Source organism: Fimicolochytrium jonesii (assembly GCF_025526975.1).
Source record: "Fimicolochytrium jonesii strain JEL569 chromosome Unknown EV422scaffold_41, whole genome shotgun sequence".
Lineage (NCBI taxonomy): Eukaryota > Fungi > Chytridiomycota > Chytridiomycetes > Spizellomycetales > Powellomycetaceae > Fimicolochytrium > Fimicolochytrium jonesii.
Genome location: NW_026515708.1, coordinates 20,688 through 34,022, shown reverse-complemented (window position 1 = coordinate 34,022; position 13,335 = coordinate 20,688). Strand labels below are relative to the sequence as shown.

Genomic DNA, 13,335 nt, shown 5'->3' with positions numbered 1-13,335 from the left:
AGGCCAAACGGTGCGAGCTGCGGTGTGTCAGGCGAACTGGGTTGCGTCACACGTCCAGCAGTAAGCTGGGGCGACGCCGTAAACGTATAGTTGGTGGTGTCGAACGACTGCTGCTGGGGAATATTGGTCTGTTGCTGAAAGGACCGATTCGTTGCCAGCAGAACGCTCGGTGATAGGGCTGACGTATTTCCAACAAAGAGTCCAGTGTTGCTGCCGGAGAGCAGCGAGCCTTTCCTCCCTTCAGGGTTCATATCGTGATCTACGTCGCTCAAGTGCCGACTGGAGTATCCCGAGTCCGAGTCGGAGGGAGTGGGCGAGGACCTGGTGTCCCCTCCTTTGCCGGTCGGCGTCGACATTGCCACCACTTCGTCCTCTCCGGGGTGGGGCATGTCGGGTTCTACTGAGGTCGCCAGTGTTGCGTTTGGGAAGGTGTGCTGGGTCCTGAAGCCTTTCCGGCCTTGACGTTCCTCTCTTCCGCGCCTATCACCGGGGTGGGCGAGCTTTCCTTATGGCGGCTCAGCTTGTCGTCAAGCCGGTAAGTTGGAGCAGCAGGGGTCTAGCGAGTGACGGATATGGGGGGTGGGAGTGCGCTGTGGGCTGACCGCTTCCGGGTCGTCCTGCGCAACGACGACAACCGGAGCGAGCGAGCGGGAGGACCGTGGCCGCTCGCGTCAGACAGAGCTCACTGGGCGTTAGGGTTAGGCGTTGACGGGCGTCGCGCTGTCGTGATGGCATCGTGTCGAGTGATCGGCGCTCAATGATGGTTCTATCCCCATCAAACTCCACCTCACAACAGTCAATGGCAAGGCAGCATGTATTTGGACCTGCAGCCCTTCTTCAATCTCTCAAAGGAGGCAAATCAATGGACAACGTCACCGATCTGGAGACTCCCAAAGCCATGGCGAACGCTCGCGCATATCGTTGGGGAGCTTCCTCCCGCTGAGACATATGTGCTCCATACGGCCGCAGAGGACAGCAGGGCCTTGGGTTTCCCTGCTATATATGAGAAGCTGGTTTTAAGGGTATGTATCGTGTCTGTATTTCGTGCACTCCTTGTACAGTAGAGGTAACGACAAGACGTCCCGAGTGATGTGTCTGCGAGCGAGTGCCTGGAGTGACTCTGGGAGTGACTGGCTGCGCGTGGATGGGAATTGCGCGGAGTCACAGAAAAGGCTTGCCCACAACTTTTAGAAATCAGTCGGCAAACGCAACCTTAAACCCTGCGCCTTGCCAGACCCACAGCAGCACATCCTCTACACAAGTTCCGAAACGATTCAGCGCTCTTATATGTACTCTGAGGACTTCTTCAGCAGCGTCGTCTAAGAGTACTTTCAAGTTGCAGGTGTATTCATTCACAAGTTGCAACCATCACATGGTGCTGTAGACTCCGACCTGGACTCTGATAGACCTTTCACTTTGCAAAGACTTTTTGGGAATAGCGTCCCAGTGGAAGGCTTCAGCACCTGAAATATATCGAACAATAGAAGCTTATCGCCGCACCGTTACCGTCGGCCTGATCCCAAACACTTCTGTAAAGCCATGCCTCACCACGCCGACGAAACTCCGCTCCTGCCAGACGGCGATTCCTCCAATCATCCGCCATCAACCAGAGCTTCAACCCGTCCCCGGCCCGTAACGGCCCCACACTTCCACCCCGCCGCCCCCGAACTCGAACACGAGGACTTTTCCGACGATGAGGACAACCCAACCGAAAGCACCTCCCTCCTCCCCTCCCCCGCAACCGCCTCCCTGACCTCCGACGGCCCCATAACCCTCCCCATCCTCAAAGCGGAGATCTTCGCCCTATTCAAGCTCTCGTGGCCCGTCTCCCTCGGCTACATCATCTCCACCTCCCTCGGTCTCACGCAAATCTTCGCGGTGGGGCATCTTGGCACCACGGAGCTCGCCGCCGTCGCGTTGACTACCATGCTGTGCAATGTCACGGGGTATTCGCTCGGCATAGGCATGGCGAACGCGCTTGATTCGCTGTGTCCGCAGGCCTATACGGGGGATAAGGACCCGCATGCGCTGGGGAAACATTTGCAGCGCGGGATTGTGGTGATGGCGGCGTTGTGTGTGCCGATTGCGGTGCTGTGGTTTAATGCGGAGAAACTTTTGTTGTTGATGGGGCAGAATGAGGAGGTGGCGGCGTTGAGTGGACAGTTGGCGAGGTGGGCTTTCATTGGGTGCTTTCCGTTTATGGTGAATGATTGTATGAAGAGGTATCTTCAGGCTCAAGGTAAAATACGAGCCACGGGATGCCCCTTTTTGGATTTGGGATCGAACGTATGCTTAAACTCTCCATCTAATGTTTAGGCATCATGAAAGCGACAATGGTAACCGCTCTGATCGCCTCCCTCATCAACATGGTGCTGCAATACACCCTCGTCTGGTCCCGCTTCTCTCTCGGCGTGATGGGCGCGCCAATCGCCACTTCCATTACATACTGGACCCTGCCGTTTCTCACCGGCTGTTACGTAAGTCCCCGCTTCTTCCCCGCCTTTCACCCGCTTCTTCCGTTCCCTGAACCCACCCACTCCCTCACTCCATTAGATAAAATACATAGACGGCGGCGCAGCCTGGGGCGGCCTCTCCGCCCGAGACGCCTTCTCCATCCCGCACCTCCGCCAATTCCTTGCCCTCGGCCTGCCGTCGGTCATAATGACCTGCTCCGAATGGTGGGCGTTTGAAATCGTCGCCCTCGCCGCCGGCTGGCTGGGCAACAACGAGCTCGCGGCGCAAACCATCGCCCTCAACACGTGCAGTATGACCTACGTCCTCCCCATGGGTCTCTCCATCGCCGCATCGACGCGTATCGGGAACGCCCTGGGAGCGGTCGCGCCACGGACAGCCAAGGCAGGCGCAATGGCATGTGTGGTGCTGAGCGTCATGCTCGCGACCGTGAACTTCACCGCGATCTTTGCAGTGCGCAACCAGTGGGGGTGGGTGTGGAGTAGCGACCCGGAGGTCGTCAAGCTGGTGGCGAGCATCCTGCCCCTCGCGGCCGTGTTCCAAGTTAGCGATGCGCTGGGCGCTGCGTCCGGCGGGATCTTGAGGGGGTGTGGACGCCCCGAGATTGGGGCGTACATCAATTTGGCTGGGTACGTCTTGCTTCCCTCCTGCCTTCCAACCCCATCACCCTCATATATCTAACCTTCCTCTTCTCGATTATGTAGATACTACATCATAGGCCTCCCCATCTCATTCATAGCCGCCTTCAAGTTCGACCTTGACATCGCGGGGCTCTGGCTCGGGCTCACGGTCGCCATCATCCTGGTCTCGGCCACCACGTTGTTTATCATCTCGCGGCTGGATTGGAAGGTGGAGGCTGCCAGGGCCGGGAAGAGGATTCAGAGTAGTCATGTGGGGGAACCGGCGGCGGCGGTGGCGGTTGAGGAGTGACTTTTTCGAACCGAGAGTAGGAAGTTATGCAGAGACCACTTTGTGCCGGATACTTTTTCCGTGTTTCCAAGTTATTTTGTTAGCTTTTCTTCTTGTGGGTTTTGGGGTCTTTTGTTATTATATATATGCGGACTGAATGCGACAGTTACAGTTACAGTACAGTACATACCCCGGCACGGTAAATAGACCGTACGCCATTTGTATCTGTGCAAGTCCATCAGCTTGTATCAGCGGAGTGCAAAACGCCTTCTCTTGCATTAAACACAGATCGAACACGCCGCCCTGTTCATCTCACAGCTACATACACCTTTTCAAATCGAACACCGGGCCTGACAGCCTTCCTCGTTCTACCGGCTACACTACCTCACCAACCCATCCGTCCCCGCCCCGCGACTACCCACTCAACCTCTCAGCAACCTCCACCCCCAACTTAAACCCGCCCACAAGCGCGCCCAACTGCATCCGCTCCGCACACCCCGTCGCCAGGTTATACTCAATCTCCGCCAGGCGATCCACCAACAGAACCCGGACGGCGGGGTGCATGTCGAGCACGGCGATGGTTTCGTGGATCTCAGTGAGGATGTCGGCGAGGGCTAGGCCGTGGGTTGTGCGGAGGCGTTGGATGTCTAAACAAACATAAAATCGAGAGACGTGGGTGGGGTTGGGGTATGAGGCAGACGGCCGTGGTATGCATAAATGAAGGATCCGTACTCTCATAACACGTGGTAAACTCCTCATTGAACAGCCAGTTCACAATCCGCTGGATGTCCGAGGGCAGCGGGGAGCCCGTGCAGAGGTAGATCGAGGATTCGGTTATTGGGTTGAAGGCTGCGTGTGTTGCCTACGTATAATAGTCCGGAATGAGTGAGATGGTTGCCAAGGGGGGTGTGAATGGAGGAAGAGAGAGGATGTACCTGCAGGATGTTAAGCGCGCGCCGCATGTCCCCCAAGGACAGCTTGAGGAGAGCTTTCCGGCCGTCTTCCGTCATATTGATCCTTCAAACACAATCAAAGGCGTTCGCACCCCCCTATTAGCGCAACGCCACAACCCACATCTCATCTACAGCACCCGATATCTTTTCAACTCACCCCTCCTGAGTAATAACATGCTCCAACCTCCCCAGTATCTGATCCTCCTTCAGCGGGGCAAACCTGAACCGCGTGCATCGCGACTGCAGGGCGGGGATGATCTTGCCGACGTAGTTGCAGATGATGCAGAAGCGGACGTTGCGGGTGTATTTTTCTATCACTGGATCGGAAAATGCGTTAATGATGGGGTGATGGGGATGAAGGGATGGGGGACACGAGAATGATAAGAAGGGTTACCTCTCCGTAAAGCATTCTGAGCAGTCTGCGTCATAGCATCCGCCTCATCCAGAATGATCAGCTTGAACCCCGAGCTGCACAAAACGGACAAAATGCGTTTATCAACAACCGTCCCCCCCCCCCCCCCCCCAACTCATCCTTTATCACTCCCCCTTCTCTCTCCTCCAACATACCTAAATATCTGCTTAGTACTAGCAAAAGTCTTAATCTGATCCCTCACGACATCGATCCCGCGTTCATCTGATGCATTCAACTGCGGGCAAATTCAGTCTCCCTATCACCAATGACCCCCACCCCTTCCCCCATGCCAACGCCCTATTTCCGCGCTCGCTTCCCTCGCTCACCTCCAAAGCCATCGACCGATATCTCGTCCCATACAATCGCCTCGCACACGCCAGGATCGTCGACGTCTTCCCCGTGCCCGGTGGGCCGTAGAAGAGGAGGTGGGGGAGGCGGTTTTCGTCGATGAATCTCGTTACTGGTCGGGAGATATCAGTAACCACTATGAGGATACGTGGGATGGGAACAACTGAGCCTTACTTGTCGAAATGATATCCTTATGGGAGATCAATTCATCCAAATGGGTTGGTCGGTATTTCTCCACCCTAATGAAATCACGCAAATTCAATGCTCAGGACCAGATCCCAACTCCATTCCCTCGACGGTAAGAGACGCACCAAGGCAAGTTATCCCCCTCCTTCGCATCCTCACTGTCGGCCGGCGCTTTGCCTTTCCCTTTGCTTGCGCTTGTGCTGGTGGGGATGTATCCGGGCTCGTCCACGTCCATCGGTTCGCCCATCATTTCGGGGACTTCAGAGGGTGAGATGGGGAGAAGTAGGGTGGCGGGCGGGATTAGTTGGTGGTCGGGTGAAGGCTGGATGGTGGGTTGTTTTCTGGAATGCGACGACGTTTCGAAGCCTGTGCCGGACAGCCATTTCGCCAGAAACGCGCGTTGTCCGAACGGACGCCTCTTGCAAGCAGCGAGGGACTCACGAACACCATCGTAGCCCATAACCTCGTCGCCCATCACGCAAAGCGTTTATGTCTCGCCGCCCTCCTCAGCCCCTGGTACATAGATGAAGCACCCCTCTGTATTGTTTTTTCCCCCACCAGATAGTCCCATTCTCGTCGTCCCTTCTCGTGCCCAGTTCGCCGAAAAATCCGTTGATCAGTTCCTTCAAAGCCTTCCCACATCGTCCCCACTCCCCTTTTCATCCATCGCTTACGATCTCCAGCATCCGCTTCAAAAGATGCGTCCCCATATCCCATCTCCCATCCACGGTCTCGGCATCCCCACCTTCTCCCCAACCACATCCCAACCAACAAGCCATCCCACAACCCAGAAGACCTCCACAGGTATGAGATAATCAGCAATGCCATTCGGTATTTTAGAGGTCTACACATATCAAAAGGCACCGAGACCGGTGGGATTTTGAGGGTGGTATGCGGAGTTGTGGGTGGTTATTTTTCCTGTGGTTTATTCTTCTAAACGGCCATGGCTCCGGTGATAATGTCGATCTGTTTGGGGGAGGGGTAACGGGTTGGGTTAGTAGCGAACGGGGGAGAATGAGGGGAGGACAATAGAGGGTGAGTCGCGGAATACGTACAAGCTCGTTGGTAATGGTCGCTTGACGGGATCGGTTATACGTCAAGGTGAGCTTCTGGATCATTTCGCCTAAAAAATCACATACGTCACGTCAGTCACTCCGAGTAAGCAAAACAACAAGACCGTTTTTCATGGTACGCACCGGCGTTCTTGGTAGCGTTCTCCATGGCAGTACGCTTAGCAGCCTGCTCGGAAGCGTTACCCTCAGCGATTCCCCAGTAGATCGTGTTGGCCAATGCAAACTCCTCGAAGGACTTGAGAACAGGCTCTTCCACCTCGTAGGCCGCGAGCTTGGCTAATGGGGGGATTGAGATTTTAACAAAACGTGTTTCAAGTGATCGCAATGATACCTCAAGTCCTTACGTGATTCCGCAAGCGCCTTCAGCGAGTAGACAGGCACAGTAACAGTGTCGAACGCAATGACGGACTTGAACTTGTTGTAGACCACAACCGCCGTCTCGTACTGAATACCAGCCTTCAAGATCTCATCCGCGACAAGAGCAGCCTCGTTCCATGACGGGAGACCCTTGGCGACACCGTCGAAGGTGATAGCGATGTGCTTCCTGTTCTCACGCTGGAGCTGGGCCTTGGCCTTCTGGCCGACGATCGCGAGGGTGGAGTCGGGGTTGGCGGCGAGGTACTTCTTGGTGGTCTTGGACAGGGAGGAGTGGATACCGCCGCACAGACCACGGTCGGAGGAGCAGACGACGACGAGCTTAGTGCCCTCGGCGGCGGCGGTCTCGGCGTGACCGTAGAGAGCTGATGAAAATGGTTAAAAAGGTTTCCCTTTGTCGATACCTCAGTTGTCTCCTAGATTCATGATTCGGCAGCTTACCGGTAGCAGAGCTTCCGTAGACACGGGCAGCCTCCATAGTCCTCTGAGCCTTCGCGACCTTGGTGGAGGCAATCATCTTCATGGACTTTGTGATTTTCGCAATGTTCGACACGGACTTCAGACGAACGGAAACTGCCCAAAAAGCCGCCATAAGTCATCCAATCTTCACTAAAAGAATATTTTAACAATCTTCAGTCCTCCATTTCTTACTTTCTTTCAACGTGGCCATGTTGCGTGCTTGGACAGCAAATGGGGTCGCCGACCTAACGTGGGAAGTCATGCCGTTAGCAAAACTGGGTGATTGATCGTCCGAACTTCCGCTCTGCCCTGCAATAGTCGATCCTCAAATCGATGTTGTGTAAAACAAGTTCTGCCGACGCTTTCCCCCATGAGCAAAGAGTATCTCCTTCTCTCTATCTGTTCCGGTTATCGTACATCGGCTCATCAGACATCATGCGTTCGGTCGGCAGCGCTTCCAGTTTTGTCGTTGACCTTTCAAATTCCACCAAGTTCCCTCATGAATCCTTTCGCTCCTGCGGTGAAAGAGTACATACCCGACGGCGACCCTGGGGATAGTCCTTACGGCGAACATTGCGAGGTATACAGTGTCGTTGAAAGCACAAGCGTAAGGTCGCAAACCTGTTCGTCGTTGTTGGCTTGTTGCAGTTGTTGCCGGCCTCAACCGGGGGGCGCCAATTACAATTGCGATTCACCCAGTGGAGTCACGTGAGCGAGAGTGAATTGAATTGCTTGACGCGCCATATGAACACAGTGACATATGAACTTGACTGGAGGTTCCGCCGTCAGTGACACCCTCGCGCAATCCCCCTCTTTTATCCCGCTGGGCCTGCGGAACTTCGAGAGCCATACAGTATAAAAGGCAGCTGCCCCTGTTCCGAAGGAACGTCCACCGTCCCAACACTCCGCTGTGTGGTAATCACGAACTCTCCAACAACTTCCCCCCAAAATGGGCTCCTCCGACGTCGAAGTCGTCGTGCAAGACGGCATCGGCACCATCTTCATTTCTCGTGAAGAGGTAATCACTTCACACCTACACCCAATCCCCTCCCTTTCATCACATCTCACTCCTCCCATTTACTACCACCAGAAATACAACAGCTTCCGCTGGCAAACCTACACAGACCTCATGCAAGCTCTCCAGTCTCTCGCTTACCGCAAAGACACCTTCATTACCGTGCTCACCGGAAAGGGCAAATTCTTCAGTTCGGGAGCTGATATTACGGAGGAGAGGGAGGCACCAAAGGATAGGCATGATGCTTGGGTCAAATTTCGGACGGCATTGGAGTTCTCTACTGCGGCGTTGACTAGGGCTGTGATCGATCATCCGAAGCCGCTTGTTGTGCTGCTCAATGGTAGGGAATAGGGGATGAGAGCGAACGCATTTCGCGGGCGACAGCGAGCGCGAGGGACCGAGTTTTCGTCGCGCCTTTTCCGCGGTGCTTAACGAACATCGGCGAGCGTTGGATTTTTTTGCGGACAAAGCAAGCCGAGCCCGTCCGTCCAACCTCCTTGTCGCGAGCGGAGCGAGCAGGCTTTTATTCGCCCTACCATCACTTCGTGTCGTTCCCTCGCATCCTTACCCTCTCCTTCTCACTCTCATCCAGGACCGGTGATCGGCTATCCTGCTGGACTGATCGGCAACGCGGACATCATCTACGCAAGCGAGAGCGCATACCTCTACTGCCCATTCTCCAGCCTCGCGTTGTGCGCAGAAGGTATGCCATTCACGGTCGTGGTTCAACATGAGACTGAGTTCGGCATTCAACGCATACACCTTTTCTTTCCATAGGCAACTCGTCGCACGCGTTTGTTCAACGAATGGGACTCGGACCAGCGAATGAAGCTTTGGTAGGTGGTCATTTCCGTCCTTCATCGCAGCTTGACCGATTTCCCTTACCCATATGATTCCAGCTCCTCGGCAAAAAGTTCAACGCCCGCGAACTCGAAAAGCTCGGATTCGTCAAGTATGCTCCACATTTTGCCTTACAACGCTTCTCCCAATCCCATCCTCACTATTCGTGACCCTCACACGCAGCCAAACCTTCCCCGCCGCCTCCTTCGCCGCCGAAACGAGCAAAATCCTCGCCCAAGCCGTGGCAACCTGCCACCCTGAATCTCTGGTAGTCACCAAACGGCTGATCCGGTCCGCGTTCGTGGACCAGCAGTACAAGACCCTCATGCATGAGACGGACGCGTTGACGGAGCGGTATATGAGTGGGGAGCCGGCGGTAGCTTTTGGGAGGTTGATGAAGAGGAATGGTAGGTATTGCAATACTTGCCGTCCGTCTTTGGAGCTTTGGAAAGGGAGAGGGAAACGGCGTATGTGGAACATGTGGTGTGTTGATCACTGATGTGTTTGGTTTTTTGTTGCAGCGGCGAAGAACAAGTTGTAGATTTTCTCTCAGAGTCTCACACTGATTTATTAGTAACGGATCAGGCGGTAGATCCTCATGTAAATAGTTAGGAAGGACTTTTTCATTTCAGTAGTGTATCAGTAATGCGGTTGATGTGGAGTTACTTGGGGCAGTGTGTCTTGTTCGAACTTCCAACTTCCGACCTCCGCCAACGCGCCTCTACGCGCCTTCTCGCGCCTTTGTTCTCGAACATCCAGGTTCTAACAACGCCTCACATCGACGGACATTGCGAAAACGGGGCTTCGAAAACCTTTGCTCCCCGGCAACATCCAGATCATGCGTCACACCCAAAGCAATCCCACTCTATCCTGACACACCGCACGGTTCTCGCCCACACCGTCAGCCCCAACCCCAGTGCCAAATGAGCATCCTGACACGCTGCCAATTACTCCACGGCTGCGTCGCCACAACTTTCCGCCGATTCACGCCTAGACGACATTATACATCCACTCGAAACGTAACGCATAGAGCCCCGCTCACCAATCTGGAAGTTCCACGGGCTGCCAGCCTACGCAATTTGGGGCAGCGGCGGCCGTTTGGGTGTACGGCGTGGGCGAGGGATGACCGCGGGCTGCGGGAGGATGTATCGAAAAAGCTGGAGACAACGGCTGGGGCTGGGGTTGTGGGGAACGTGCTAGACAGTGAGGAAGGAGATATGAAAGGGGAAACGGTAATGCAGGAAGCAAGCTCAGAAACGAGCGGTAATTCAGCCGCGGATGCAAATACCCTTGGAGACGACATGGGGAATACCGGGACGGTCGGGATACCAATACCCGAGAAGGGTGCGGATATCGCGGCAAAGATGGGGGAGAGGGGTGGACAGAATCCGCTACAGGTGCATGAGGATGTGCGGAACGAGTCGAGAACGTCGGATGTGGGTACGAGTAGAGACGAGGTCGGGAATACCGGGACGGGTGGAAATGTGGGTCGGATATCACAACCTGAGGAGACGGGGATTACAACGACTCATAAAGAGAACGATGCATCGGACCCGCCGCCAGTAAATCAAGGTGTGGGGAACATGTCGAAACCGTCGGAGAATGTTAACAACGAGTACGCGAGCGTGGAGATGGTCGAAAACGGGGGCTCCGCAATACACGAAATCCAGAGCGATACACCGGACCCGCCGCTACATAAGGGTGTGGAATCCTGGTCGGGAACGACAGAGAATGTTAACACGGAGGGCGTGAGCGGCACAAATACATTGGAGGTCGCAATGCAGAAAGTGGAGAGCGATGCATCGGATCCGCCGGTACATAAGGATGTGGAATCCGGCCAGGAAGTGGAGAGCGATGCATCGCACCCTGCGGAACATAAGGATGTTGACTCCGGGTCGAGAACGTCGGAGGATGTTAACGAGGACGTGAGCCGCACGAATACGGTGGTGGAGAATGTAGTGCCCACCGCCGCGGATGAGAAGGCTTTGAAAACCCTGATTGATGCGTATGTGTTGGATACCATGGACGATGGAGATCTCGCTGGGTCTGGCGTCTTAGGGGATATCCAAACCACACCGAGTCCGCCTTCCTCATACGGACGTCTAGGTAATCGAGGACTCGCTGGGTCTGGTGTTCCAGGGGATGTTGCAAACGCATCGAGTCTGCCCTCCGCACCAGGTCTAGACAATGGGGAAGTTGCTGGATCGGACGTTTCAGGCCGTGTCGAAAACGCATCGACTCTGCCCTCGGCACATGGAGGTCTGGATACTAGAGAACCCGCTGCGTCTGACGTCTCGGCGGATGTCGAAAAGGCATCGGGTCTGCCGCATTCCTCAGGAAATACCCTGAAGACTGCAGATCTCGCTGTATCTGACGTCTCGGCGGGTGTCGAAAACCCATTGAGTCCGTCGCATTCCCCAGGAACTGCTGTAAATACTGCGTATCTCGCTGGGTCTGAAGTTTCAGAGGATGTCGAACACTCATCCGAGCCGCCGCATCTCTCCGATGGAACTCTGGATACTGCACATCTCGCTGGATCTGTCGTTCCACAGGTTACCGAACACGCATCGAGTCTGCCGCAATCCTCAGGAGATGCTCTGAAGATCCGAGAGCCCACGGTGTACAATACAATGGCTGTCGAAAGTGGGAACTCTGCACCCTCCGGGGATAAGAGCATAGTGGGAACGACGGACGAGGCTACGTCGGAACTCCACCCCCTCCCAAGGGATACGTTGGCTGGTGGAGAAGTTGCGGGTGTCGAGCTTTCATCAATGGATGTCAAGAATGACGGGTCCACACCGTTGGTGAACAGCGGGGTAGAGGCGACGACGGAACTGGGGCCCGCTACGCTGGATTCTGAGCTGTCTCCACGGGATACGTTGGCTGGTGGAGAAGTTGGGGGTGTTGACGTTTCGGTGGATGTAAGAAACGAGCGTTCCACGATGTTGGCGAACAGCGAAGACGAGGCGGTGACGGAACTGGGTCCTGCCACGTCGAATCTTCCCCCCCTCTCGCGGGATACGTTGGCTGATGTCGACGTTTTGGTGGAGATCACAAAAGAAGGGTCCACGCCATTGGCGAACAGCGGGATAGAGGCGACGACGGAGGAAGAGAATTCTACTTCGGGTCTTCCCCTTCTCTTACGGGATACGGTGGCTGGTGTCGACGTCTCACAGGCCAAAATCTACGTTTCCACGCCATTGGCAAATAGCGATGAAAAGGCGACGACCGAGGAACTGGGCCCTGCTACCTCGGATACTGTGTCGGGAAGCGAGTCGCCGGCTGCGATGGAAGAAATTGGCGGCTCGCTTCCCAGCGTCGACAATATGCCACCGATTGAGTCGGAGAATGGTGATGATCCACCTAGTATGAAGAACACCTCAGAGAGCGGTGATTCGGCGTCGGCAAGCGTCATAGATACAACTACGGATGGGCTACAAACCAGTTCATTGACTCTTCCCGCCTCCCCAAGTGAACCTTCCCACCCGCCGTCCACCACCGTCCCTTCCACCTGGGGAACCCTCAGCAGCGACTTCACGGACGCCGAGGCCCAGCGCAAATACACCCCACTCTTCACTCCCGACAGCCTGCAAAGACTGGTAGCAATGCTCTACACCCGAGTGTCCCACGACAACGGCCATCTCGACCAGGACCAGAGTATGTGGGCCAGCCGGGTATGGGCTTTCTACAAGCGGCTTCACAAGAAAACGTTCCACCACAAAGCCACTTTGGAACGCTTTGCGGCTATCTTCGGCATCCAGGGTGCCCTCGAGCATCTCACACAGGTCATCGACATCATCAAAACCGCCAAGTTGGGGACAGAAACCAGCGTCCTCCCCATGCTCATCGAGTGCCACGCACGTCTCGGCAACTTCACAACCGCCATCACGCATTTCAACGACCTCGTCAAAAGGAGCCTAGACCCGTATCGGACAGACAAAGCCTTCCTTGCCTACCTGCAAGGCCTCACCCGCGGCAACCACGAGGCGGAGATAGAGCGTATGCTGGCGCAGTATCAGGCGTCCTGCACGGCGGGACCGAGGGATAACCAGTATGCTGTGTTGATACGAAATTTGGCGGTTAGGAGGTATCGGTATTTGGGGGATTTGGATAAGGGGAAGGATTGGAAGCAGTTTTGGGTTAATCGTGGGACGCCCCTCGCGGAGAAGGCTGGGAATGAGCGGGCGACGGGGCCAGTGAAGGAAAAAGAGATGTTGGATGTGGTAACCCTTTCGTCGAGGCTGACGGCGGCCATTGCTGCTGATACGCAGCAGGCAAACGTGGAAGTCGTGC

The 13,335-nt window shown here is 55.3% G+C and overlaps 5 protein-coding genes across 5 annotated transcripts; 2 read left to right on the top strand and 3 right to left on the bottom strand.

Moving 5' to 3' along the window:
- The first annotated feature begins 1,168 nt into the window (after nt 1–1,168).
- EV422DRAFT_331133 (mate-domain-containing protein) lies at nt 1,169–3,741 on the top strand. Its single transcript, XM_053066355.1, has 4 exons — nt 1,169–2,239; nt 2,317–2,477; nt 2,554–3,101; nt 3,177–3,741. The coding sequence occupies exons 1-4, from the start codon at nt 1,540–1,542 to the stop codon at nt 3,400–3,402; spliced, it is 1,635 nt and encodes a 544-aa protein (XP_052921014.1). The 5' UTR covers nt 1,169–1,539; the 3' UTR covers nt 3,403–3,741.
- Nucleotides 3,742–3,795: 54 nt separating this feature from the next.
- On the bottom strand, nt 3,796–5,515 carry EV422DRAFT_501643 (P-loop containing nucleoside triphosphate hydrolase protein; the record flags this gene model as incomplete). Its single annotated transcript, XM_053068206.1, has 9 exons — nt 3,796–4,028; nt 4,114–4,243; nt 4,317–4,398; nt 4,492–4,651; nt 4,729–4,802; nt 4,902–4,981; nt 5,073–5,206; nt 5,269–5,333; nt 5,406–5,515. 9 exons carry the CDS (start codon nt 5,513–5,515, stop codon nt 3,796–3,798), a joined length of 1,068 nt encoding a protein of 355 aa, XP_052921013.1.
- Nucleotides 5,516–5,742: 227 nt separating this feature from the next.
- EV422DRAFT_547151 (uncharacterized protein) lies at nt 5,743–6,358 on the bottom strand. The gene has a single exon (XM_053071583.1). The coding sequence runs from the start codon at nt 6,130–6,132 to the stop codon at nt 5,755–5,757; it is 378 nt and encodes a 125-aa protein (XP_052921012.1). The 5' UTR covers nt 6,133–6,358; the 3' UTR covers nt 5,743–5,754.
- EV422DRAFT_547148 (ATP synthase F1, gamma subunit) lies at nt 5,743–7,946 on the bottom strand. Its single transcript, XM_053071582.1, has 7 exons — nt 7,724–7,946; nt 7,380–7,432; nt 7,170–7,301; nt 6,698–7,093; nt 6,477–6,629; nt 6,336–6,403; nt 5,743–6,246 (listed from the first exon to the last, which is right to left on the bottom strand). The coding sequence occupies exons 1-7, from the start codon at nt 7,759–7,761 to the stop codon at nt 6,214–6,216; spliced, it is 873 nt and encodes a 290-aa protein (XP_052921011.1). The 5' UTR covers nt 7,762–7,946; the 3' UTR covers nt 5,743–6,213.
- Nucleotides 7,947–7,971: 25 nt separating this feature from the next.
- On the top strand, nt 7,972–9,715 carry EV422DRAFT_547144 (ClpP/crotonase-like domain-containing protein). The gene is made up of 7 exons (XM_053071581.1): nt 7,972–8,205; nt 8,278–8,542; nt 8,795–8,905; nt 8,980–9,038; nt 9,102–9,154; nt 9,226–9,449; nt 9,564–9,715. Exons 1-7 carry the CDS (start codon nt 8,137–8,139, stop codon nt 9,581–9,583), a joined length of 801 nt encoding a protein of 266 aa, XP_052921010.1. The 5' UTR covers nt 7,972–8,136; the 3' UTR covers nt 9,584–9,715.
- Nucleotides 9,716–13,335: the final 3,620 nt, after the last annotated feature.

Coding starts and splice junctions, on each gene's coding strand:
- EV422DRAFT_547148 (XM_053071582.1), bottom strand. CDS start 7,761: ATGTTCGCCGTAAGGACTATCCCCAGGGTCGCCGTCGG. Junction 7,094..7,169: donor CTACGGAAGCTCTGCTACCG/GTAAGCTGCCGA, acceptor CATTTTCATCAG/CTCTCTACGGTCACGCCGAG. Junction 6,247..6,335: donor CGACCATTACCAACGAGCTT/GTACGTATTCCG, acceptor TCCCCCAAACAG/ATCGACATTATCACCGGAGC.
- EV422DRAFT_331133 (XM_053066355.1), top strand. CDS start 1,540: ATGCCTCACCACGCCGACGAAACTCCGCTCCTGCCAGACGGCGATTCC. Junction 2,478..2,553: donor CGTTTCTCACCGGCTGTTAC/GTAAGTCCCCGC, acceptor TCACTCCATTAG/ATAAAATACATAGACGGCGG. Junction 3,102..3,176: donor GCGTACATCAATTTGGCTGG/GTACGTCTTGCT, acceptor TCGATTATGTAG/ATACTACATCATAGGCCTCC.
- EV422DRAFT_547144 (XM_053071581.1), top strand. CDS start 8,137: ATGGGCTCCTCCGACGTCGAAGTCGTCGTGCAAGACGGCATCGGCACC. Junction 9,039..9,101: donor GACCAGCGAATGAAGCTTTG/GTAGGTGGTCAT, acceptor ATATGATTCCAG/CTCCTCGGCAAAAAGTTCAA. Junction 9,450..9,563: donor GAGGTTGATGAAGAGGAATG/GTAGGTATTGCA, acceptor TTTTTGTTGCAG/CGGCGAAGAACAAGTTGTAG.
- EV422DRAFT_547151 (XM_053071583.1), bottom strand. CDS start 6,132: ATGTGTAGACCTCTAAAATACCGAATGGCATTGCTGATTATCTCATAC.